Source organism: Jaculus jaculus, chromosome 1, assembly GCF_020740685.1.
Source record: "Jaculus jaculus isolate mJacJac1 chromosome 1, mJacJac1.mat.Y.cur, whole genome shotgun sequence".
Taxonomy (NCBI): domain Eukaryota; kingdom Metazoa; phylum Chordata; class Mammalia; order Rodentia; family Dipodidae; genus Jaculus; species Jaculus jaculus.
Window position 1 is genome coordinate 260,841,271 of NC_059102.1, and position 23,981 is coordinate 260,865,251.

At 54.3% G+C, this 23,981-nt stretch overlaps 1 protein-coding gene across 3 annotated transcripts in view; it reads right to left on the reverse strand.

Annotated features, from left to right (window-relative positions):
• The window catches only part of Cntn2 (contactin 2), a 31,589-nt gene that overhangs the window by 3,850 nt on the left and 3,758 nt on the right, over positions 1-23,981 (reverse strand). For 2 of the 3 annotated variants that reach the window (XM_045148715.1, XM_045148723.1), the window contains exons 2-22: positions 18,726-18,880; positions 14,266-14,410; positions 13,981-14,156; positions 13,682-13,777; positions 13,245-13,454; positions 12,877-12,976; positions 11,003-11,178; positions 10,545-10,681; positions 10,063-10,192; positions 8,556-8,706; positions 8,328-8,455; positions 7,834-8,009; positions 7,240-7,360; positions 6,524-6,682; positions 5,721-5,870; positions 3,543-3,613; positions 3,042-3,276; positions 2,601-2,713; positions 1,215-1,401; positions 799-911; positions 151-319 (exon numbers count right to left, since the gene is read on the reverse strand). In XM_045148715.1, coding sequence (XP_045004650.1) covers positions 151-319; positions 799-911; positions 1,215-1,401; positions 2,601-2,713; positions 3,042-3,276; positions 3,543-3,613; positions 5,721-5,870; positions 6,524-6,682; positions 7,240-7,360; positions 7,834-8,009; positions 8,328-8,455; positions 8,556-8,706; positions 10,063-10,192; positions 10,545-10,681; positions 11,003-11,178; positions 12,877-12,976; positions 13,245-13,454; positions 13,682-13,777; positions 13,981-14,156; positions 14,266-14,410; positions 18,726-18,880 — 3,098 coding nt within the window. Of the gene's footprint in view, positions 1-150; positions 320-798; positions 912-1,214; positions 1,402-2,600; positions 2,714-3,041; positions 3,277-3,542; positions 3,614-5,720; positions 5,871-6,523; positions 6,683-7,239; positions 7,361-7,833; positions 8,010-8,327; positions 8,456-8,555; positions 8,707-10,062; positions 10,193-10,544; positions 10,682-11,002; positions 11,179-12,876; positions 12,977-13,244; positions 13,455-13,681; positions 13,778-13,980; positions 14,157-14,265; positions 14,411-18,725; positions 18,881-19,147; positions 19,166-23,981 lie in introns of those variants that run through there. The other variant, XM_045148727.1, reaches the window with a different exon arrangement.

Consider the following 23,981-nt stretch of genomic DNA (forward strand, 5'->3'; position numbering starts at 1 on the left):
AGAGCCCTACAGTAGGAATGGCTCTGCTCATTCCTACCTACCTTTTCCTTTCTCCTTGGGGGGGGGGGTCTAGGCGTGGGTGGGCATGATCCCTTTACTAGCATGGGGGTGGGCAGTACTGCTTGGGACCAGGAAGGGGAGAGGCAGCACCTCCATTTCTCACGATGTGGACTTCTGCTGGGATCCCATCCCCTCCAGGCCCTGTGGTCCGAATCTGTACCAGGGCGTAGCCAATGTCTTCAGACACTGGGATTTCTACCCAGTTCTTGCTGGTAAGGTGGAGCGTGGGAGTCGAGTGTAAGTCATTCTGATACAGCATCTGTGGAAAGGTTTCCAGGTTCAGCTTCCTTTACTCGGGCCAGACCCTGTCCTGATCCAGGAACTAGGAGGAGTTAGTTCCTGGCCCTGGGGGTCTGCCTCCTTGTTCCATTCAGTGTCCCACTGGCCAAGTTTTCAGTGGGAGGTGAGTATGCAAGCAGATAAACTGTTTTAGTAAACTGTGCCCTACCTATTACTGCCCAGGAACATTGCCTTACCATTTGCTTCTGGTTGGCTTTTTTTCTTTTTTAATTTTTATTAATATCCCATGGTAATACCCTCCCTCCCCCCATGTTTTTTTTTTATAATCTCCCTTGGAGCTATGCAAGGAATCATTCTGGGCTTTCTGTCTCTCCCAGCCCTCAACTCCACACTCCTGTCTCTCTCAGAGCCCTCTTGCTGTGCATTGCTGCTCCCTGCGTCAACTACAAAGATAAGAGCCGTTCCCCATCACACCAGTCCTGTGCGTCCCTTCCTCACCTTGTAGCCTGTGACTGTAGACTCGTTTTGGAGAGAAACCACAGGGTCCCACTTAATGCTGAGACTGGAGCTCGAGAATGTCCAAGAGATGTTGCCAGGAGGTCGCCGTGGCGCTGTCAGGGGGAGGCACTGTCAGAATTGGAGGCAGTGCCACATGCTTCCCTGGTCGCACACAGACACACACCCGCACGCGCACATATCGCTAGCCAGCCCCTTTCTTATGTCTGTCCATATGACAGGAACACCCCAAACAAATCCAAAGGCTGGAAATGGGAAAGGTAGGTGCTCTAGAGGCTGTGGCTCTACTCCCTTCTTTTAGTAGGTTCTCTGCTTTGTCTCTACTTGCTGCAGGGGGTGTTGCTGGAGGGCCCCTACCCTTTGACATTCACCCCTCCTCACCCCTGGCAGACACTCACGGGCCTTCATGGTCACTGCATTGGCAGAAGGACTGGCTGGCCCTGTGCCAGCCCGGTTGTAGGCCCGCACAGTAACATGGTACTTGGTGTTGGGGTGCAAGCCGGTGACCTGGGCACTGGTGTCAAGTCCTGCCGTCCTCACCCGGTCAGCTGCCGCTGCTTTGTCCCCGACTTTCCAGTAGCGGATCTAAAGGGGGCAGGGTGTGCCAGGGTCTGTGGCAAGGCTCTTGGCTACTTTGGGCCCCAGCTTCTATGTTCTGTTGTGGCTATCCTGGGTCTCCTAACTTGGACCCTAGGGCATGATACCCATGAGCAAGGCAATGTGCCTGTGAGTTCCTGCATGTGTAGGTACCAAACAGAGTGCCCAGTCCGAGAAAGGTACCCAGCACATAGGCTAAAGAAGGAAGTGGAGGGATGGCTTAGCGGTTAAGACATTTGCCTGCAAAGCCAAAGGATCCCGGTTTGATTCTCCAGGGCCCACATAAGCCAGATGCACAAGGGGGCATACGCATCTAGAGTTCCATTTGCAGTGGCTGGAGGCCCTGGCACGCCCATTCTCTCTCTCTCTCAAATAAATAAATGAAACATTATATATCTGAAGGAAGGAAGGAAGTGAATAGGAAGGGGGCAAACAGGGATGGGAAAGGCCCAGTTTAGTGATGGCCTGGCTCACTCAGAGGCTACTATGGGGTTCCACTAGGGTACAAGACACACAACGGTGCTTGTGAAGTAGTCCTGCCCTGGGCAGGTTATGACAGCTGCCCAATAAATGTGAAGTTAGGTTACCGGTAAAACAGTAAGCCCTGATAAATCCCCTTCCAAGTCAAGGGCCGAGTTTGGACCTGCCTTCTCCCTGTAATTTGTATAACCTCTTGTGCGAAAATCTGGAGCTGATCCTTCTGGAAGGCCCAGCCTGATGGTTCTCTCTCAGGTAAAAATGGCCTGGGCATTCCCATCTTTCCTTCCCTCTGGATGCCCCTCTTGCTAAGGAGTCATCTGTGGGTCAGGGCTCAAGCCAGAGTTTGCAGAACCCAGACGGTAGGAGCAACTGCTACACCAAGGTCACTTGGTCTCCCTGTGGCCCCAGGGGGCCGGTTGGCTGGGCTCTGACATGCAAAGAACAGGCCAAGCGTGCCCCTCCCTGGACCTGCTCCAATCTACCTCTTCTATTCCAGAAAGCTCTGGAAGCATTTACTTCAAGGCTATCTTCCCAGCAGGGGGCGAGGGCTCAGCCACTGGGGCTTCGTGATGTTTGTAAGCACAGTGCTCCGGAGACTGAGTGCTCTGCGTGTCGTGCCTGTGAGCATCTAACAAGTGGTCAGACGTTCCCGCCTAGCCTGTAAGCCCCCAAGCCCGGCCTCTTCCCAGGTTCAGGTTGGTGCTCACCTCATACCCCAGAAGGATGCCATTCATGTCCTGCTGCACGGGCTCCCAGCTCACATTCATCTCTGAAGATGAGATCCCCCTTGCCCAGACCTTGGCAGGGGCCACCCTGGGTTCTGGGGACCGATACAGAATGGGCACACATTCCCAGGGCATCCCCGTGTCACATAGAGTGGCCCCAACTGTCACTGTGTTTTGTTAGGATTTTGGAGTGGAGCCCAGAGGCCAGGGTGGAGCCCAGGGCACCTTCAGACCTGCTTCTCCCGCAGGACCTCCCTGCTATTTCCCTTCTCCGGGGCAGTCAAGGTAGCCAGGGCCAGAGCGAGGCCCACACGAAGCACACAGCGTCCTCTCCCCAACCCCAGCATGAGAGCATCTCCCCACCCCACACCCCGTGGACAAGTGGCCGGGGGGGGGGGGGGGGTGCCGGGCCCAGTGGCCCACCTTCCTCCGCAGAGAACACGAGCGTGGTGAGGCTCTCTGGCCCATCCCCACGGCGATTGTAGCTTCGGATCTTGACCTCAAAGGGTGTGTAGGGACGGATGCTGTCATTGCTGTAGACGAAGTACTGGGCATCGGCGCCAGGCACCCGAGCGGTCTGCCACTCAGTGCTGCCCTGCCTGCGGAAGGAGAGCAGGTAGCCAAAGCCATCTCCGTTCTGGTACTCCCGTGACATGGGCTGAGGGCGAGAACAAGAGGTCATGGATGCATGGCCCTGCCAATCTGGCCCTATCCACCCGTCACCCAGAGGAGCCGCCCCTGGGATACCTATGCCCCTGGTGAGTTCAGTGAGTGACAGAGAGACAGCTAATGCGGGGGGGGAGGGGAGAGGAGGAAGCTGCCTTCTGTGGGCTACTGCTGGAGAGCAATTAGAAACGGAGGAGGAGGGCCAGGACTTGTCCTGAGAAGCAAGGCACCTTCCTGCTTATGTCCAGCCCCACTTACAGTCCAGTTGACGATGAGCTCTCCAGGGGCTCCGCCTCCTCCACTGAGTCCTGATGGTGCCACCGAGGGGGCTGTTGGGGCCAAGGCACACAGATGTGTTATGTCAGTGTGCAGTGGCGCCCCAAAGCCTATACCTCGAGAGCATCTTAGGATGAAGTGTTCGTTTTCTAGCAAGTCCCTCTGGGTATGGGCTCAGAGTCAGGCTGACCTGAGAACAAGTCCCATCTCTCCCGCTGACTAGAAGCGCTTCCCTGGGCAAGCTGCTTAACTTTTCTGACTCCTCTCCATAAGATGGAGATAATAATGTTTCTCCTTCAGGCTGGGATGAGAAGGAAATTTAAAAAGAGAACAGCTAGCCTATTGTAGATAGCTAGTGACCACTATCCTCCTCATTCCAGTCAGATTAGACTAAATCACTGAGACTTCAACTCCAGTTTGCTTTACTGGATAAATAACACCAAACTGAAATCAATACAAATAACAACAAAACAAAAACCCAACCCATTCCTTTGGGGTTCCAGGGTATTTTGTTACTATTGTATGTGGCAGATTTACTCTTTGAGTTGCCTCTAGTAATAAACATGGTGGCGCAAGTCTTTAATCCCAGTACTCAGGAGGCAGAGGTAGGAGGATCACCATGAGTTCGAGGCCACCTGAGATTACATAGTGAATTCCAGGTCAGCCTGGGCCAGAGTGAGACCCTACCTCAAAAAACCAAAAAAAAAAACAAAAAAAAACAGGACTTATGTTCAAACAAGGATGTATTCGACCAGCTCATGCAGAATAACATGGCTAGGGACTTTCTTCAGAGCACTTGGCCCTTAGAGACTTTCACTTTGTGACGATGTAACTTCAAGCCATATCCGCTGCCCACACATTATGCATTTGATCCTGGGAAGTGAGCATTTTAACAGCCCTATTCAGGGTAGAAAGACCGAGGCCCACAGTGCTTATGGAACCTGCACAGTAAGGCATGCGTGGCATGGCTAGAATGCACTTTTTTTTTTTTCGAGGTAGGGTCTCACTGTAGCCCAGGCTGACTTGGAATTCACTATGTAGTCTCAGGGTGGCCTTGAACTCATGGCAATCCACCTACCTCTGCCTATGGATTGCTAGGATTAAAGGCGTGTGCCACCATGCCAAGCAAGAATTGGCTCTTGTGATTTTTATTTTTTTCCAAGTCAGTGTCTCATTCTAGCTCAGGCTGATCTGGAACTGACTCGGTAGCCCCAGACTGGCCTCGAACTTCCTATCGCTGGGTCTAAAGGCATGTGCCTCTTTGCCTAGCTTGTTTTTATATGATTTTAAAGATCATCACCTTTGCACTGTGCTTGTCTGTATTCATCAGCTCCTGGCATGCTAGAATGCAGAAAACCCCTCCACACTGCACCACATCATCAAGCTGCTCAGTCAGAAAGCACCCCCTTTGGAATTCCCCACACAGGTCAGGTACCTGCTGAGAATCTGGAGTGATTCCACAGTGAGCTTGGACAGTCAGTCTGGTGCAGGTAGGAGGACATGTTTAAGGGAGAGGTGGAGGCAGACCCTCACCACACATGTGCCATGGGTCTTGGCAGGTGGGAGGAGGATCCCATGCCACTATGCCAGGCCCCCAAGTTCTTCTCCAGAGGGCAGCAGGTGCTCAGCAGAGGCTGCAGGCCCTCGCCTGTCCCTCCTCCTGGGTCTCTTTCCTGCTCCCTACTTTGATTCTGACATATGCACATCTTTCATTGAGGACACTGGCAGATTATTATTTCTCCTGCTGTATGGAAACCAGCTAAATGGGGCCCAGAGACAGATGGCCTCTCTAGCCCCCTACATACCACACAGGCAGACACACACACGCACACACACACACATACATGCACCTTGCTCATTAGCTGATTTCTGCAAGCTAGAAGCATCTACAAGCTGAATAAACTCCAGGGTTCAGGGTTCTGGTTCTGGGTTTAAGACTAGGTTAAATATTTGGCTCAACAATAATTTATAGGTCCACACGCAGGTGTCAGTCTTCAGCAAGGGTTTGGATTAGGTGGTTCATCCAGGTAGCAGCCCCGCCTCTAATATGGGGTCCCTCCTCGTCTGTCAGGGCCCAAGCCCGGTGAGCAGTGAAGGAACTCGGGCTGGACCGCTGCTCAGGCCCTCCTGACAGTTCTCTTCAGAACCCCGACTGCTCACCTGCCTCTTTGGTCCGGATCCTGCTGGATGGCCCACTGGGCTCCCCGGTGCCCAGGATGTTGCTGGCTGAGACTCGGAACTCATAGTCCATCCAGGGCGTGAGGCCCAGCACCTGGGCAGTCTCAGCGTTGCCTTCGATGTTCACGGGATCTGCAAAGCCGCACGGGGGTCAGGGTCCAGCCCCGGTAAAGGCAGGCCGTGGTCCTGCTTCACCTGCATGCCCTGGCCTTGCGATGCTGCCCTGTGCTTATGCTAAGACCTTGGTTTTCCAGGAATGATTGAAAAACTAGCAAGCTGCCAGGCAAGGTGGCCTCTAATCCCAGCACTCGGGAGGCAGAGGTAGGAGGATCACCATGAGTTCGAGGCCACCCTGAGACTACATAGTGAGTTCCAGATCAGCCTGGGCTAGAGCGAGACCCTACCTTAAAAAACCAAACAAAAAAAAAAAAAAGGAAAGGAAAAACTAGTAAGTTCTGTAGCCTCGGAGCCTTCATCAGTGCTGTGCGCCCTTGATCCCTTGATTCCCCCACCCCATGTGATTTCATCACCCCAGTGATCATCTTTCCAAAGCCTCCAGTGCTCAGACAGAGCTCCTCCTCCAAGCCTCTCCCCACCCTGCCGCTCTCTGTGACATTTCCTTGCTGGTATGGATGCTCGCTGAAAGTAGACTTCCACACTTAGTCCTCTTTGAAGTTCAAGGCACGGCCCTGGCTCTCCAACCCTTGAACCCTGACACCAGCTCTCCGGTGCACACGCACAGCGGGACCCCATCACTACTGACTCGGGTGGGACGTCACACTTACTGGTCCGGACGTGCTTCCACTTTCCCGCAGGTAGAGTGCGAGCTTGCAGTGTGTACTTGGCAATGGGACTGTGGTTGTCAAAGCCACGACTCCAGCTGAGCTGGACTGTGGTGTCACTGATATCTCTCACCACCACACCTCCAGGGGGCCCTGGCGGACCTGTACCAAGAGGCAGAGCCCGAAGTGAGCAGCCAGCGTCTTGTAGGGGTCACATAAGGTAAGAGGACAAGGGATGGTGTCAGAGAGAGGAAATAGGGGTTGTGTGGTAAGCGGGATGTGTCCAAGGCTGGGGGTGGTTTCCCAGAGACTGTCCTTAGAGGAGTGTATAGATTTCCCATCACTGAACTTGAAACTTCTGGGCTCAGCAAAGTCTTGGATGTTTTGAATGGATTTTTTTCCCCTCAAATTTGGCTTTAGAAGAAAAAATACTCATTTAGGAAGCATGAAGAACCATGCAGGTACTAAATGGGGTGTTCATCTCTACAGGCTTCTGTTCAGGGAGGGGAAAGGCCATGGTGGGGGCAGGTCAAATAGCCCGGGGTTTGTGGTGGGGCACACCTTTGATCCTAGCACTCGGGGCAGAAGAGGTAGAAGTGCTGTGAATTCAAGGCCAGCCTGAGACTATATACTGAATTCCAGGTCAGCTTGGCTTAGATGGAAACCCTACCTTGAAAAAAACAAACAAGCAAACAAATAAACAAAAAACAACTTGTCACCTCGGACCAGGACCGTGGCCTCCTTGGATGCACCGTCCACCACCGTCTGGGCCTTACATGTGTACTTCCCTCCATGGCGAAGCTGGGCGTTCAGGATGGTCAGGTCCCCAACGGTCTCCTTCTGTGTATAGGGGACAGCCAGGGGTGGTGTGTTAGAGGAAGCAACCCTGACTAATGCAGTGGGCCCCAAGACAAAGCAGAGCCCAGAGTCCCAGGCTCCATGATGGCCCCTCTGTATCTCAGTGTTCCTCTCTGTTCAATGACAGCAATTACCTACTCCCCCGGGTACCACTAAACAACAGTGTGTCACAGAAGACAGTCTGCATTGTCTAAGTTAATGTGCATTGGGGGACAGGCACAGTATTGGAGAAGATCTCCCGGGGCACTTGGAATGTTAAACTTTGTCCCTGACCTCATGGTCTTTGGGTGAATGTAGGAAGGGTGGATGTTGATTCTAGGATGAACTTGCTGGGCATGGCCTTAGGAACTGCGGGAAGGCTTCTGAGGAATTGAAGGTAGTGATGGTTGAGGAATCTCAGGTCCCTGGTCTTATCTAGAAGAGAAAGTTACGAGGCTTTGGGCCTCGGGCCTTACCACACTGACCCTCCGGTAGTGACCCCCAGGCTTATCGAAGTCAATGGGGAAGTCATCCAGGGTCCAAGTGAATGTGAGGTCCATGGTGGGATCGTGGGAGGCATGGCACTGAAGGGTCAGGTTGTCACCCACATTGATGTCAGCACTTGAGGGAGCTAGAGTGATTTTGGTTGCATCTACAAAGCAAAATATCAACAAGAAAACCAGGCCCTTGGGTGGAGGGTGATGGAAAAGGACCAGGTAGGGAAGAGGCTCCATCCTGGATCCTGGGAAAGAGAACTGTCATCATGACTCCTCGACAAACCCTCAAGCGGGTGGCACGCAGTGAGGCAGGCCAGGTCCTGGAGAGCAGCTGGGGATGGTCCCAAGCACAGCTGAGCCCCAGGATGGCTCAGAACCAAAGCAGAAGCAGTATGGGGCCAGGAGTGGGATGGAGGGGAGGATGGCACCCTGGAGGTGACTGACTGCAGGTCTCACTAGACCACAGCCCTTACCACGCACAGACAGGACCCCAGTACTGTTGGCTTTGCCCATGAAATTCTCAGCAAAGCAGGTGTATTTGCCTTCGTCAGACCGGCTGATGTTTCTTATTATCAAGGTGCCATCTAGAGTTACAGTCACTCTGCAGCAAGGACAGAAAAGATCTGGCCAACCAGGGAAGAAAAATGGCCTTCGAGGAGGACATCAAGAGCTGAAATGGCTCAGGGGGGCTATGCAGGTACCTGCTGCTGTTGCCCAGAATCTCAGTGCCTTTGCTCCAGAGCACGGTGGCCTTGGGCGCTGCACGAGGCTGGCAGGGGATGGTGATCTCTCCCCCACGGGCCGCAGGGATCAGACGCCTCACAGGGTTCTGCCTGAAGTCAGGGGCCAGGGCTGCAAGAAAACGGAGAGTCACACACTCCTCCACGGACCCTAGCAACTCTCACCACATATGTCATTGGAGACCAACCCTGTGTTCCTAGCAGTAGCTCCTCTGGACTTCATCAAGAGTCCAAATCCTTCTCATCAACCCCCACTGTCATCTCTCTGGTCCAGGTCACCCAATTTCTGCCTGGGCTGTTGAAAGAGGCCCCTTCTCAGTCTTCCCATCACTGTGCTTGCCTCCTATGAGCTCTCCCCCAAGCTCTTGGAACGTGCTTTGAAGAACAGGAATCAGGCCCTCCTCACAGAAACAAGTCCCCAGCCTATCCTGTCACATTCTGCTCCACTCCATCATTTGTTAGATCTAATCACCTGGCTTTCTTTTCAACCCTCTGAAGCTGCCAAGCCTCTCCCTGCCTCAGGACCTCTGTGCTGACTATAAACATTACCTGAAAACTCTTTCAAGTCACATCCCAAATGCGGCTTCCTCAGAGAAGCCTTGCCTGACCACCCCATTTAACCGGCTCCCCTCACCCCTGTTGCTCTTTATACTGTATTCTTCTGACTATCTGGCATGATTTTATTTTTGTTTTTATTTGTTCCTTTCCCTCTGCTGGATTGTAAGCTACTTGAAGGCAGAGATATTATTGTGTTCATTCCCTGGGAGATGTTGAGTAAGTTAATTCATTGAACAATGAATGAACGAATGAATTTCCATTAAGCCTTAATAAGGTAGGTACCATTATGCCCATTAGACAGGAGAAACTGAGACTCAGCAAACTCAAATGACACAAACAAACCCTGGCACTGATATTCTTGGGCTCCTGTCCTATGAAGGGCAGACCCAGGATGGTTTACCCTGCTCAGCCCATATCCCCTTGGAGCAGCAGGGTGAGGGCACAGCTATTACTGCCTACATTTATAAATCAGGAAATGGAGGGATGGCGATGAGGAAACTTGTCACAGGGTCAAAGGAGCTGGATTAAATGCAGATGGATTTGGTCCCATGTCTTTTGCCTCTTTTCATGGCAGCAAACACCTGCTTCGTCTATCCATGCCCTCTGGAATCTCAGGCTAGGGTCTCATCTCCTGTCTTAAAGCTAGTGCTACTCAGGGATCCTTAGAAACCAGAAGAGAGAGCGAGAGGGACAGGGAAAGAACCTGTCTGTGTGCCTACTGTCCATTGGAGTGTTTGTCTGCATGTCTGTGACTGTGTCTGTGTGTGCCAGTATGTGTGTCTGTCTCTACGCTTGTGTGTCTGTGTGTGTGCAGGCATGTGTGCTTAGGGAAGCAGACACTCAGAATCCAGCTAGGACACCCCCCTCCCCACATGTCTGCAGGCTGTCCCCTGCCTCCTGGGCCCTTTACCTTGCACAGCCAGCTCTGCGCTGGCATAGATGGTGCCATGCTTATTCTCAGCCACACACTGGTACATTCCAGAGTCGTCCAGGCTCAGCTTGGAGAACCGAAGGTCCCCGGCCAACACCTCCACCCGGTTCTGTGCAGAAGAGCCCAGCCCAGGCAGGGCAGGGGGATCAGGACCCCTGGAGGACAGGGAGGGCCAGCGGGGTACAGAGGCTCTAGAACAACAGTCCCTCAGGATGGGGCTCATGAGTGCCAGCCTACCTCAGGGCTGCCTGGAGGCCAGACTCAGGACCATATATATATATCCTTGTTTGGTGGCTGAGTCCAGATTCTATGTAGTTGACTTGCCTGAGGTCATGTGACTCTGGGACGGCAAGAAGCACCAGACTCCTCCCACGCAGGGTCCCCCTGATTGGCCCAGCAGAATGAAAGGACCCAGGAGCAGAGGAGGGTGGCGGTTATGACAGGAAACCCAGGTCTCCTACCTGGGAGGCCAGAGGCTCCCCGTTCCTTAGCCAGCGCACCATGGGTCGGGGCTTGCCTGCTGCCGCACAGCTCCAGCGCAGGTTGGAGCCAATGTCAGCTTCTGTGTCCGAGATCACCTTGAGCCACTCGGGCTGGGCTGTGGCAAGGGAGAGAAAAACCGGGATGGGCTGGGAGGAGCCTTAGGTTCATTACATGGGGTGGAATCGTAAGGGAGCAATACTGGTGATGGACAGCAGAGGGCGCTGATAGCATTTCGGGACGGAGAGGGGTGCGGAAGGGAGCTGGCACTGCATGGTTGTGCCAGTGATGGTGCTAGCAACCGAAATCATTCTGAAGTCTTGCGCTCTGTCTTCACGCCTAGCTAAACTGTGAACTGGCCTCTGTTCCCAACCTGCAGTAGTCCTGGCAAGGGCCAGAGGGCTCAAGTAAGGTGCCCCCAGTCTCCTCCTCGGTATACCTTGCACAATGATGCGGCCCTGGACGGTGTCGCGGCCCTTGGAGTTCTCCGCCTCACACTCGTAGGTGCCCTCGTCCTCAAAGCTCACGCTGGGGATCTGCAGGGTGGGCTCTGCAGTGGCCCACTGCGGGGACAAGGAGCCGTCCACTTTGCGCCACTTGATCCTGGGGACAGGGCTGTCCGTGGACAGAGAGAGGGAGAGAGAGTGAGAGAGAGAGAGAGAGAGGGAGGGAGTCAGAGAAGGTAGCCTTAGCTTCGCATGCTCCCCCCGTACCCGCAGTTCCATGTCCAGGCTCCCGTGCTCTGCTTCCTGCTAGACCTGGACTATAAGCAACGAGGGGACACGAATCTGACTCCTTCGCTTCCCTTGTCCGGGGCTGTGAAGCCAGGGCAGTTGGTCTGAAGCCAACTTGCCCTCTCCCTGCGCTGGTCACTACTGGCCTGTGACCCGGGTCCCCGTTGAGCGCCCTTTCTGCCTGCCTCCCTTTTCCGAGGCACTTTAGTTATTAGCAATCTGTGTACTAGGCTGGACTGGGGAAACCAGTGAGTCCCTGGGGACCAATATGTTACCCTGCCATACTGTGCCTGTCCCCCAGTGCAAATGTCATCATTAACTTAGACTGGCTTCTGTGACACACTGGGTTGTTCAGTGGTGCCCTATGGGAGTAGATAATTCCGCTTATTGAATCCCTCTAACCTTCTTTGCAGCCGTGGCCCCGGAATTCAGTTCTAGTGAATCCTTTCTCTGGGAGAGCAAGACAGGGAAGGCTTTATGTTGTGATTCTGAGATACCTAATTTATCCTTCATAGGATGAATACTTGCTAAATGCCAGGTACTGCTCTAAGGACCTACTGTAAATTGATGCATCCAGTCCTCATAACAATCCTATAAGGCCCGGTATTATTATTGTTGTTGTCATTGTTATTATGTATATTCTTTAAAATACATTTTTATTTATTTATTTAAGAGCAGGGAGAGATAAAGAGGAGAGACACAGACAGGGAGAATGCTGCAAACTAACTCCAGATACATACACCACTTTGTGCATCTGGTTTTACGTGAGTACTGGGGAATCAAACTCAGGCCACTAAGCTTTGCAGGCAAGTGCCTTAACTGCTGAGCCATCTCTCCAGCCCCTTATGTTTTGGGGTGTTTTTTTTGAGGTAGGGTTTCACTCCAGCCCAGGCTGACCTGGAACTCCCTCTGTAGCCTTCAGCTGGCCTCAAACTCACAGTGATCCTCCTACCTCTACCTCCTGAGCGCTAGGATTAAAGGCATGCACTACCACGCCCAGCCAAGGCAGGCATTATGGCCATCTTCCAGTCAGGAAACCAAGGCCCACAGATATTAGGAGTCCCGCCCCCTCCCAGCCCTCATGGGTTTCACTGGGTCTTCCTCCTTGGAGCAGTCCTGCAGAACTGGAGGTAGAGACTGGGGCCCAGGCACCACCCTTCAAACTGGGTCTCCCAGCTCATCCTCTGCGGCAAAGAAGCAGTTCACCAGCACACCATGTGTGGGTCTCCCAGCCGGTAAGAGGCAGGGCTGGGCTTTGAACCAGGCTGGAGCCTGCACATCGTGCTCTGTGCCCCCAGGCCTGAACACCTCACCTGCCTGAGCCTGCCGCACGCACAGCCACATGACTCCAAACGTAGAAGGTCTTTCCATGCAATGCCTCACTGGAAGAGTCGGTTCTCAGCAGGTGTGTGGGTAGTGATGCCTGCTATGTGCCCAGCACTCTGCCACCCCCCATAAGGGGCACCAAGATGACTGAATACTGATTTTGTCCTCTCTCATCCTGGATTCCCCTCTGCCCTTGAGGGGCTATGAGCAGCTATGCCTAGACCCAGGCCACTTCTGTTCCTCCTGCACTTACTTCCCAAAGGCGAAACACTCCAGTGTGACCTGCTGCCCCACCAGTGCATAGGTCTCTGGGGGGAACCGGGCCTTGATGCTGGGTGCAAATAGCCGGTTATCTGGTGGGAGAGAGGCTGTAAGAATCCCGTGCAAAGGACTCCAGGGAGGTGCTCTATGCTCAGATCGGCACCTCTCAGAGCCCATACCTCTGGGGATATGGAGTCTCCCAAGACTCCCTTCCCTCCTGCAGCCTGGGACGAGGGTCTGAGGCCTGAACCTCTGGGCCCCGACAGCTTCTCCTTTTGATCTCCCAAGGAAACCCTATTTTCCCCCAAATGGCTGCTGACCCTTTTAACACCCCTACCACCACACCTCAGCAACCCTGACCTTCGGCAGCCAGATTGAGCTGTGCAAACTTGCTGAAGACGCTCTTGGTGGAGAAGTCCATGTGGCTGGTGGCCAGGCAGGAGTAGTTGCCCAGGTCTGAGGCATTAGTCCGGGCAATGTATAGGTTCCCTGTGGTCTGCGACACGAAGTGACGCCCATCCGTTGGGATGAAGTTAGGGAATTCATTGAGGAGCCAGCGGTAGGACAAACCTAGGAGGTGAGGACCATGAGGAAACCAGGGGGCGGCTGGCAATAGGAATGAAATCTCCAACATGCCGGGGGAAGCCCGCACACTCTGCCCTCTCAGGAGAGCCTGTGGCTCTGGGCTGGGGCAGTGGGGACATCTAGAGGCACAGGCACTTTCAACTCCTGTTCTTGGAAGCAGCAGGTGTTAGGGAACACACTGTACCCCTGGCCGGAGGTCCCCTCCCACTCACCCGGGTAGTGGGCAGGCGGGTTACAGGGAAGCATCACCCCCCAGCCTTCATGGGTTTTCACGGGATCTCGTTCTTCCTTGGAGAATTCCTGCAGAACTGGAGGTAGAGACTGGGGCTCAGGCAGCGTCCTTCAAGCCTGGGCCTCCCCAGTTCATCCTGCACGGTGAAGCAGCAGTTCACCAGCATGCCACACGTGGGCAGAAAAGCCTGGCTTGAGGCTGCCACCTGTCCTTCCTGGGCACCTTTTCCAGGCCCTGTCTTCCCTTCCCTCCCAGTGTCTTGGCCCCCATGGGTCTCACAGCCGAAGCGAAGGATGGCCTCCCTGCTGACAACAGTGCCCACTGGGTTTGAGGCTAGGCACTGGTAGACCCCAGCATCCTGTGCCTTGGTGGGGCTCATGATGACTAGGTTGCCCCCCATGAGCTGGTGACGAGAGCCGGGTTCCAGCTTCATCTCAGTGCCATTCATCTTCCATCTGTAGCAAGGGAGAAGGCAGGGACCTTAGGCCTGACAAGGTAGGACTGACGTGAGGGGAATGTATACAGCCACCCACAGCCTCCCAGCACCAGCTGCTGAGCCCTCACCTATAGGTGGCTGGAGGGCTGGCCCTGGCACGGCATGCCAGTGTCACCTGCTCCTCTGTGGACTCCTCCGGGAACAGCAGGCCAACAGGCTGTTCTTCAAAGACAGGCCCAAAGGTGGCTGGGGATCCCCAGGCTGAACTCCTCCCTGCAGACGAGACGTGCCACCAAGGCCTCAAGGCCTGAACCAGCTGGAGCCTGGCCTACGGGCTGTGCCATCAAGCAGAACTCTGATGGAAATGTTCCAGTAGGTGGCCAATTGGCCACTTGTGGTTACTGAGGACTTAGAATGTCTGCAGTGAATGTGGCTGAGGAAATACTTTGTTAGAGTGCACGTGGGTGTATGATGTGTGTGAGGTGGATGTGGAGGTCACAGAACAACCATCAGTGTGAGATCTCGCCTTCCACCTCGCCTGAGGCAGGGCTGTCATTGTCACAGGTGCCTCCTGGGACTCTCCTGTCTTCACCTGGGATCTAGAACAGCAAATGCTTCATACACTGAGCCATCTCCCCAGCTCAAGGAACTGTTTCTTTGGGTTGTTCGAGGTAGGGTCTCACTCTAGCCCAGGCTGACCTGGAATTCACTATGGAGTCTTAGGGTGGCCTCAAACTCATGGTGATCCTCCTACCTCTGCCTCCCGAGTGCTGGGATTAAAGGTGTGCATCATTAAACCTAGCTGGAACCTTCTTTTTTTTTTTTTTTTTTTTGAGAGAGAGAATATGGGCATGCCAGGGTCTCCAGTCACTATAAATAAGTTCCAGGTGCATGTGCCACCTTGTGCATCTGGCTTATGTAGAGCCTAGGGAATTGAACCTGGGTCCTTTGGCTTTGCAGGCAAATGCCTTAAAATGGCTTAACTGCTAAGCCATCTCTCCACACCTCCCCCCCCCCAATTTAATGAATTTAAATGGGATGGACAGGTCCAATCAGGCCAAGTTAGCATCGCCAGTCACCTACACATACTCACATATTAAGCATCTGATGTTTACCTTCATACCCAGTGATGGCACTGGAGTATGAAAAATGAATCAGACACACAGTCCCTCTCCTTGAAGGATTTTGCAGTTCAGTAGAGGAAAGAAAACCGACCATGCAAAGTGACCATGCCATAAGAGAGGTTTAGGAACAAGACACCAGGGTCCTCAAATGGAAGCACTCCTGAGACTTTTTTGGGGGGGGAGGGAGAATCTCAGAGAGGAACTGATCAGCAGGGTATGAGATGTGTGAGAAGCCACCAGCTGGAAATAGGGACAGAGGATGTGTGCTCCTGGAGTCTGGTGCCATACTGACGCAGTCTATCTCGTACTCTTCTGGGGTCTAGTGACAAGTGCTCAGGTTAGGGGCTGGCCTGGGCCTCCAACTAGCCGTGTGACCTTGGGCAAGTTACAGGACCCTGTGTGCCTCCACGTCTTTACCTATGAAAGGAAAGAATAGGAACTCAGCTCCCAGGGGTCCGGATCCAGCTATCCCGCAGGAGGCACGCTGGCTGGGGCTGGCGCGGACAGCAAGCTCAGAGACCATCCGCTGGCCCCAGGAAAGGGTGGGGTGGGGGGAGAAGGAAGGTGTGCTATGGACACAACCCCAGTGTCACAATTCAGGACAGAGAGGTCCACAGTCGTGCGTGACAGAGGCATATCTGTGACAGAGGCAGGTCACAGAACCCTGCCGTTCTGAAGTGGCTGAGTCCATGGGATTCAGGCGTGCGTGCGTGCGTGTAGTTTTCCGAGCGCTCTGCCTCGGCGCATACCCCATCCTCACACACCACTGTCCTACCTCCCATGGGCAGGCTCAGCAGGCAGCGGACCGGACACTACTTCACGCCTGTCTTTGCTCTCTGGGATTCTGCTACCGTGGGGGCAGGTGGGAGCCAGTGCCCCCTAATCGGCTCCTACCACTCAGGCCACCACCTTCACGCCCTCCTTGGTTGGTCATGGAGAAAGGGACCTCCATGAACCAATTAGTGCCTCCTTTCTCAGCATCCAGCCACCAGCCTTCTTACCCAGGGCCGTCCCTCTGCTGCAGCTGAGGCCTGGCCCCAGCCTCCTGGGAGTGCGGACAGCTGTTAAGCAGCTCTCCGAATGAGATAGGAGGCTCAGAAATGGCCTGGTACAGGCTTCTGCTGCACCCCTCCCCGCCGCTGTCGCTTGTCACTCTCCCTTGCTGCCGCCCTGGGCCTCAGAGGCGACGGTCTGGCAGCAGCTGTGTCATCTTGGCTGGAAAGCCCAGGCTAATCCCAAGTTAATGATGGTGGTGGAGGGTAGGGCCCTTGCCCCAGCTGGGACCTCTGACAGGGAGAGGGGCGGGGGCACTGGGGGTGCTGGAAACCATGTTGGTCACCGGTAGCTTCCGGGAACTCAGTCTGGGTGGTGGGGGCAGCAGCAGAGAGACCATGCTCCAAATTTCTCTCTCATAACCCCTCTTAAGATGCATTCTCCTGACCAAAATGGAATCTGAGGCTTAGGAAGGTTAAATAACTGCCCCACATCAAAACAAAAAGGATGAGATCTAAGGATCTGCCCTCACGCAGCCTCACCCCACAGTCAGTGTTCCTCACAACAAATGGCTGTGATCACTGACCTCAGGTTTTAGAACCATCTGGGGCCCTGCTCCATCCCAGAAGTCCAGAAAATCAAAAACCCCCTTGTGACATTCTGAAGGCGACTGCAGTCCAGGACGCCTAGACACAGACATGACTCACACCTCTACCCCACAACCCCAGCCAACACCGCCTACCCTCCACGGCTACATGCGCACCTACGACAGACACGCTTGTCCTGAGCAAAGGCAGCTCTGCCCTGCTGTCCCTCGGCCTCCCAGTCCCCTGCCCTTGTAACTCCCCAGCACAGGCAGTAGAGACCTTGCAGAGGAAGGACAAGGTTCGGGGGATGAGACTCAAGGAGGGATGCTTGCCCCTCCTTGCCTTGGAGGCTAGGTGTACAAAGTCAAAGCCCAAGGTCAGGTCAGGTCAGGTCAGCAGGTCAAATCAAGAGTAGAGACTCCTTCCAGGTCTCAGGAAAGAACAGATCTGGAATTGGGCCAGATCTGGGTGGTGGTGGACACTACCACTGGGAGGTGGCAGTCCAGGTCCTGGCCCCTTGGCAATTGCCTTGTGGCTCCTCTGGATTAAAGGATCCTGGAGGTTGCCCACGCCAATGCTTCCAATGGCATGGCTCCAGCAAGGAGGTGTCCCTGAGGGAGGGAATGCTGAGGGCTCTCTCCTCCCACCTCTCTGGGGTGGGGGTGGGGGGAGACTGTTCTGTGCACATGGGATTTCCTGCCTCGACTGTTTCTTGGTTTGGTGGTTCTGAGATAGACAGCTGGACTTGGGAGCTCCTTCACCCTCTGGTCAGCCCAGTTTCCCAGCAAGCCCACTGGACAGGGTACAGGATGGATCAAGACTCAACAAGGGGGCTGGAGAGATGGCTTAGCAGTTAAGGCACTTGCCTACAGATCCTAAGGATCCAAGTTCCATTTTCCAATACGTACATAAGCTAGACACACATGTGGTGCATGTGTCTGGAGTTTGTTTGCAGCGGCTAGAAGCTTTGGCGTGCCCATTCTTTATCTGTCTCCCTCTCAAGTAAATAAATAAAAAAGATTCAACAAGGACTTAGAACTCACAATGCCCGTGGAGACAGGCCTAGAATATACCTACAGCTATGCCTCCTAGGGCCATGGGCCAGCAGTGGGACCCGGGGGTCTAGAACTCCTGGATGGGAAGGTTGTGCTTCTTCTCTCATGGAGCTCTTTGTGGAAAAGAAACTCCTGCTGACCTGGACCAGGGCCAGTAGAGCCAAACTGTAGCTAGAATGCCCCTCAGTAGTAGGCACCACAGACCCCTAGCTCCTAAATGGGAACTTCTCTACCTTCTCCTACCTCTCAGCTGAACATCATGGGGACAGAACCTTCATGAGTCCTTCCCCTATGCCTGGTCTATTGCCAACCCTCTCCCCATCACCTTGAGGGAGCCTCCCAGCATTCTTTGGAGTGGCTGCCATCCCGCTGTGTCTGGGACCCTGAGGAGAACTTCCTGGATATGATGTATCTCACACACTGTGAGGTCCAAGGTGGCTGCCGAGCACTTGACATGTGACCAGTTCAGCTGGGGACATCACTTTAATTTGAATCGCATCTTAGCTCAGCAGCTGCAGGTGGTAGTGTCTACCACTTCACACTGCACCACCCTGAAGACTGCAGCTCCAGAGGATGGCACAGAGATCTGTGCCACAAACATGCTGTGTGCCAGAGTAAACCATCCAGCCTCTTGGGCCATTCTTCCTTCATCTCCAAATGAGGAAGATTCATTTCCTCTCCTCCCAGCTTCAAAGGGAAGAAGGGAAGGTCCACAGAGGGGAACATTTTAGCAAGGAAACGGCCTCAGCAGTGTGGGCCAGTGATGTAGGTAATCCTCGCCTATAAATGGTAGTAAGGATCAACCCGTATCACCAAACACCACTCTTACCTGGAGAGGAGACCAGGACCACAGCGGTCAGTAGCAGCAGCAGACATGGCTTCTTCCTGGTGGGCGATCTCATAGTGATGGTCCCAGGTAGAGGCAGGACTCGGGAGGGGAGCCTCAGCCCAGCTCCAGGAAGGTCAACGAGGAGGCTAAGACACCTAGGGAGGCAGAGGATGAGGGCTGGGAGCAGGGCCCCCCCCTTCCCAGCTGCAGACACATCTGAGCTGCTACAGATCACTCAAGCACTCATCCCCTCCAGCCCCCCCCCCCCCAGAGGAGGGGCTTGGCTATCACCAAGGAGCTTTTCCAGGACTGAGTGCTTCCCGAGGCCCCTGGGAGTCTGGCTCTGCCCTGTGCCCCTCCCTCCGGCCAGCCAGTGCTGCTTAGGGAGCGAAAGCAGCACTAATTGGAAGAGAAGAGCCCACCTGTGCTTGCATGCCTGCGCCCACAATCCAGAAGAGTCCTGAAGACAGCAGGGCCTGTGCTTGGGTGGGGATGCTGGGATACCTTTCTCTGGCAGTTGGGGTGGGGGGTCAGGTACCTCTTCCTCCCTGCCAAAGTTGCCTGGGTGTGGGGCCAATAAACCCCTCTGGAGGTTGCGTTGTCTCCAGATCAGTCCTGTTTTTTTTTTTTCCCTCACCGAGAGGGGCTTAATGTTTATCCCTACTGTGGGCCAGGGTGTTCAGGTAAGTCACCTCGCTGCTTTGCATAGTCATGACATTGGCCCCATTTGCCACGTTCCCACGAGATGGGCTAACGATCCCAGTGACTTTCTGTCCTGCAAGTGTTCACACAGCTCCCAGGGGAGCCTCTGTCTTACATAGGGCCGGCAGAGACTTGGTAAAAATCACCCTCAGCCAGGGCAGGCTATTGAGAATGGGCAGCCTTCATCGTGAGGGTCAAGGCCACAGGCTGGACTGCCTCCCTGTCCACTTTTCTCTCCCTAGGAGGACTTCTGAGTTCTGGGGAGCAAAGAACTCTCAGAGGCCTGCCTTCCAGGTGTTGGGGAGACCCCACAGAAGTGCACAGGCCAGGTCGCCCGGCTGCAGATCTGCCAGCCTGCCCTGCCCACCTGCCTGTAGACACCTTCAGGGCCAGGCAGGGGCCGGGCCGAGCTTTCCCATGGTAGAGCTGCTGAGAACTGCTGCCTGCCCATCTGTGTCCTCCTCTGAGAAACTGTTTTCTTTCAGGTCCCTCAGCTGTCCCCCTGATGCTCCCAGAGAGAAGAGCTGGGACCACTGCCTCATGAGAGGGTCAGGGCTGGAGAAGGAAGGCTGGGAAGGGAGTGTGCATTCAGAGTGCGCCTTTCCACACGTCACACTCCACTCCCATGGACCAAGCTTCCTGGCCCTCCGTCATGTGGTCCGCACTACCTTTCCTGCCTTCAGGAGCACATCTGATCCCTGAGGAGCTGCAGGCCAGCAGGGTTGGGGTGCTCTGGGCCCGTCTGGGGGGATGTGGCAGGAATGCTGGGCAGAGCTCAGAAGCGGGGTGGGGGCGGGGCTTCAGCAGATGGCGCTTGCTCCCTACCCAAGCTCAGCATCATCTCTCTCCTCTTGCCAGGAAGTGTGTCTGGCTATCATCCCCAACTTCCTGCCTCCCACCCTCACCACGTGCATCCCGTACTTGAGTCCAGACATTTGGCATCTCCAGCCCCTCTGGCACCCCGCTCCCACCCTGTGCTGGTCTTTATCCCTTCTAGGCAAGGTGCCCCTCACATCACAAGGCCTTGCTCTCGGCTCAGATGCCCCACTCTCCACACAGAATTCAGTTCTGCTCTTTTTTTTTTTTGGGGGGGGGGGCAGGGGGTGGGGGGAGGTTTCAAGGTAGAGTTTCACTCTAGCCCAGGCTGACCTGGAACTCACTATGTATTCTCAGGCTGGCCTTGAACTCACGGTGATCCTCCTACCTCTGCCTCCTGAGTGCTGGAATTAAAGACATGCACTACTACGCCTGGCTTTTCTTTTTCCTTTTTTTTTTTTTTTTTTCCAGTTCTGCTCTGTAGGATCTCACTTTAGCCCAGGCTGACCTGGAATTCACTATGTAGTCTCAGATGGCCTTGAACTCACAGTGATCCTCCTATCTCTGTCTCCCGAGTGCTGGGATTGAAGACGTGTGCCACCATGTGCAGCTCAGTTCTGCTCTTGATGACACCCTTGGCTGTACACCCATGGAGCTGTTTGTCTCCACTGGAAGGGTGTGAATCCCCCAAGGGGAGAGATCAAGGCATGTTCATCTTGGGACCCACTGTGCCAAGCAAAATGCCTTTCATGTAGCACATTTACTAGGGTGTCACGTTTCACTGATTGAGAATTGCTGCGAACAAACATATTCATGAGCACACACACTCACAATGGAGCTCGATGTAAATCTGACCAGACTGACAGATCTCTGGCACTCTTTGGGGCGGCCCAGGGCAAATGGCACACATGTGTACGCTCATACACCCTAAGGTCTCCTGGATGAGCAGGGCATCTCGTTACAGAAAATTTCCCAAGTATGCCCCTGGATACCCATGCACACGCAGGGTGTTATCCCCAGGATAGGGAGGTGCTGGTGCAATTTGGAAGCTTCTGTGTTTGGGAATCTGGGAATCAACAGTAGTTGGTGATAATGACTTCATCTCTTTACAGCTCTGTGGTCTTAGATGAGTTATTCTCCCTGGTGGAGTCTCAACTTTCCCACTGGCAAAGTGGAGATCACATGGGCCTCACAGAGTGGCTGTGGTGGCGTTAGGTACCCGCATACCTTGTGGTGGTTGTCAAGCAGCTGTAAAGTCCCAGGGCCACTGGGACCTTCCATGGGGCCACAGTGTGGAAAGGATAACTCTAGACCTTCCCCACTTCTGCCCAATAGCATCTCCACTGCTATTTGCTTCATCCCTGGACTTTCCCAGGAGATGCCTCCGTAGGAGTTTGAAAATCTCCCCTGAGCACTGGTGAGTTACGAACTGGTGTCTGGCCCAGAGGGTGCTCGGTCATCATTTGCTTCTGCCCTTTGTCAGCCTTCCAGTGCTACAATGCCAGTGTGGGGGACAAGAGCTGTCCTGGGAGGAACTTGGGTTGTAGGCTCACAATTATACCAGAGCAGGGCAGAGATGGATGTACCATGGTCACCTCCACCCTGCAGCGGTCCAGATTATATGTCATCTTTCTGGCAGTGACTGTAGATCACGGATAATCCAGTCCCACTGCTCATTTTAAACTTCACTTTAATCCAGACTTTTATCAGCTACCTCCCTGACCCAAGAGCTCTTTATTTGGGTACTCTTTGGAAGCCAAGACCTACAGTTCTGCAGCATTCGAGGAGACGTATGGGGGATCCAGGAGGATTTGTGGTTTCCCTTGGGGAGCACTGGACAGACAGTGTCATCAGATTTACGCTGAGCCCCACCTTGGGTGAGTGAACATACATACATGTATACACGCCCACACAAATGACGCACACACAGCCTAGGTTCAAGGTGAGGCAACCAGCACTGAGACATGCCCTACAGTTCTCTCTGTCTGTCTGTATGTGTGTGTGTAGATGTTGGGGACAAGGTCCGCCACCTTGAACCCACAACACTTTTGCATCATGTTCCTGAATGCTGGGCTCACAGGCGTCCGCCACCAAGCCCAGCCCCATGACAGCATCCATTGACTGCGGGCCAGGCATTGTGCTGAGCACAGGGGAGACCGTGACAAAAACACTCCCTTTGTGGTGATCTCTGACCAGCTGAGAGCAGCCGTGAGATGTGCTTTCAAGTTCATGAAGCAGTCGTTGCCCCACACCATCTGGCCTATGACTTGTTCTAGAATGCCCAGGACGGGAGGGACTCTTTGTGAACAGCGAGGCTGGAGTGGAGCTATGCCAGGCCCAAATCAGGCCCTGCCAGCCTTGAGCCAGCCAAGCCTTGACCAGGCCAGCTGCCCTGGTGCAGGGGTGCAGACACGGTCTGTCACTGGCAGGCACAGGCTGTCATTAGTGGGGACTGGTCCTGTGAGGTACCAGCCTATTGGGGGAACAGAGCACCTGGGGGCTCAGGGAGCCAAGAGGAGCTGGCTGAAGTTACTAGGCCAGGAAACAAAGGGTCTGGAAACATAGGTTGTGAGCTAGACTCCAGCACGCAACAGGGCTTCCGGAGCTAAGGATCCCTACATGGAGCTGGTCAAAAAATAAAAGATGCCTGGCCCAGCAGATATTTTGCTGCCTCCTAGGCTACCCAGCCCTGAACCCAAAGCTGTTCCCTCCTCTCAGCCTCTCCCATCATGGAGACTGGACTAGCTGGGGATAGGGCAGCTGCTGCATGGGGATTGGTGGGACGGGGGAGCTTAGAAGCCAATAGAGGGCAGAGACTGATCTGTTGTGAGACTTGAAGAGACCACAGGAGTCCCCCACTTCATCTCCACTTTGAACTCTGTCCTATAGCACAGCTCAAGGGCTATAGGCAGGTTACGGAGTCCAAGAGGCCCAGTGTCCCTAGCTATATAAACTCAGCTACTGCCTGCATTACAAACCTCTCTGAGGGCTGGATTGATGGCTCAGTAGTTAAAGGTATTTGCTTACAAATCTCTCTGAGCCTCAGTCTCTTCTCCACACAATGGGACAGGAGGGTAGAAGCCATCCCTTGGGGATGAAGATGACAAAACCATACCTGGGGCACTGGTGCTAAGGAAAGAACAGATCTTACAACCCTCAGAGCCCCTCCCCCCCCCCAGTGTCTGCATGTGTGTGTGGGTGCGCACACGCGCACCCCCCCAACACACACTGCACCCGTGTGCGCTCAGGGGACATGGTCTGGGTGTGCACACAACTCCCAGTGACTCTCATGCCCTGTCTCCTGCCTCTCTGCCTAGTGTAGCGTCTGCCACCCCAGACAGTGCCACTGTCCTCTAGGGAGGTCTCAGTCACCCACGCCCTGTGTGGCGCAGGGTGCTCAGCGTGTCGGGCCAGGCAACAGTGGTCAGGAAGAGGGGTTGAATGGAGTGGCCCTCAGGATGGCTGAGGGTGGCCCCTTAGCCCCGCACAGGGGTGTGGAAGGACTCCACCCTCCCAGTCTCCTCAGCAGCTCTTTGTATTTGCCCCGGGTTCCTGGGGCACTGACATGTCCCCTGCTGCGGTGGCTTGTGGGTCTGTCTAAGCTTTCTACACTGGGCCAGAGAGAGTCTGGCTCTTGATCTGCAGCCTGGACTCTCTGGTGGACAGACCTTTTGGAGTAAGTACTAGACAGGAGGGAAGAGACTTCTGCCTTCCTAGAAAGAGTTTAGGATTAGAGGC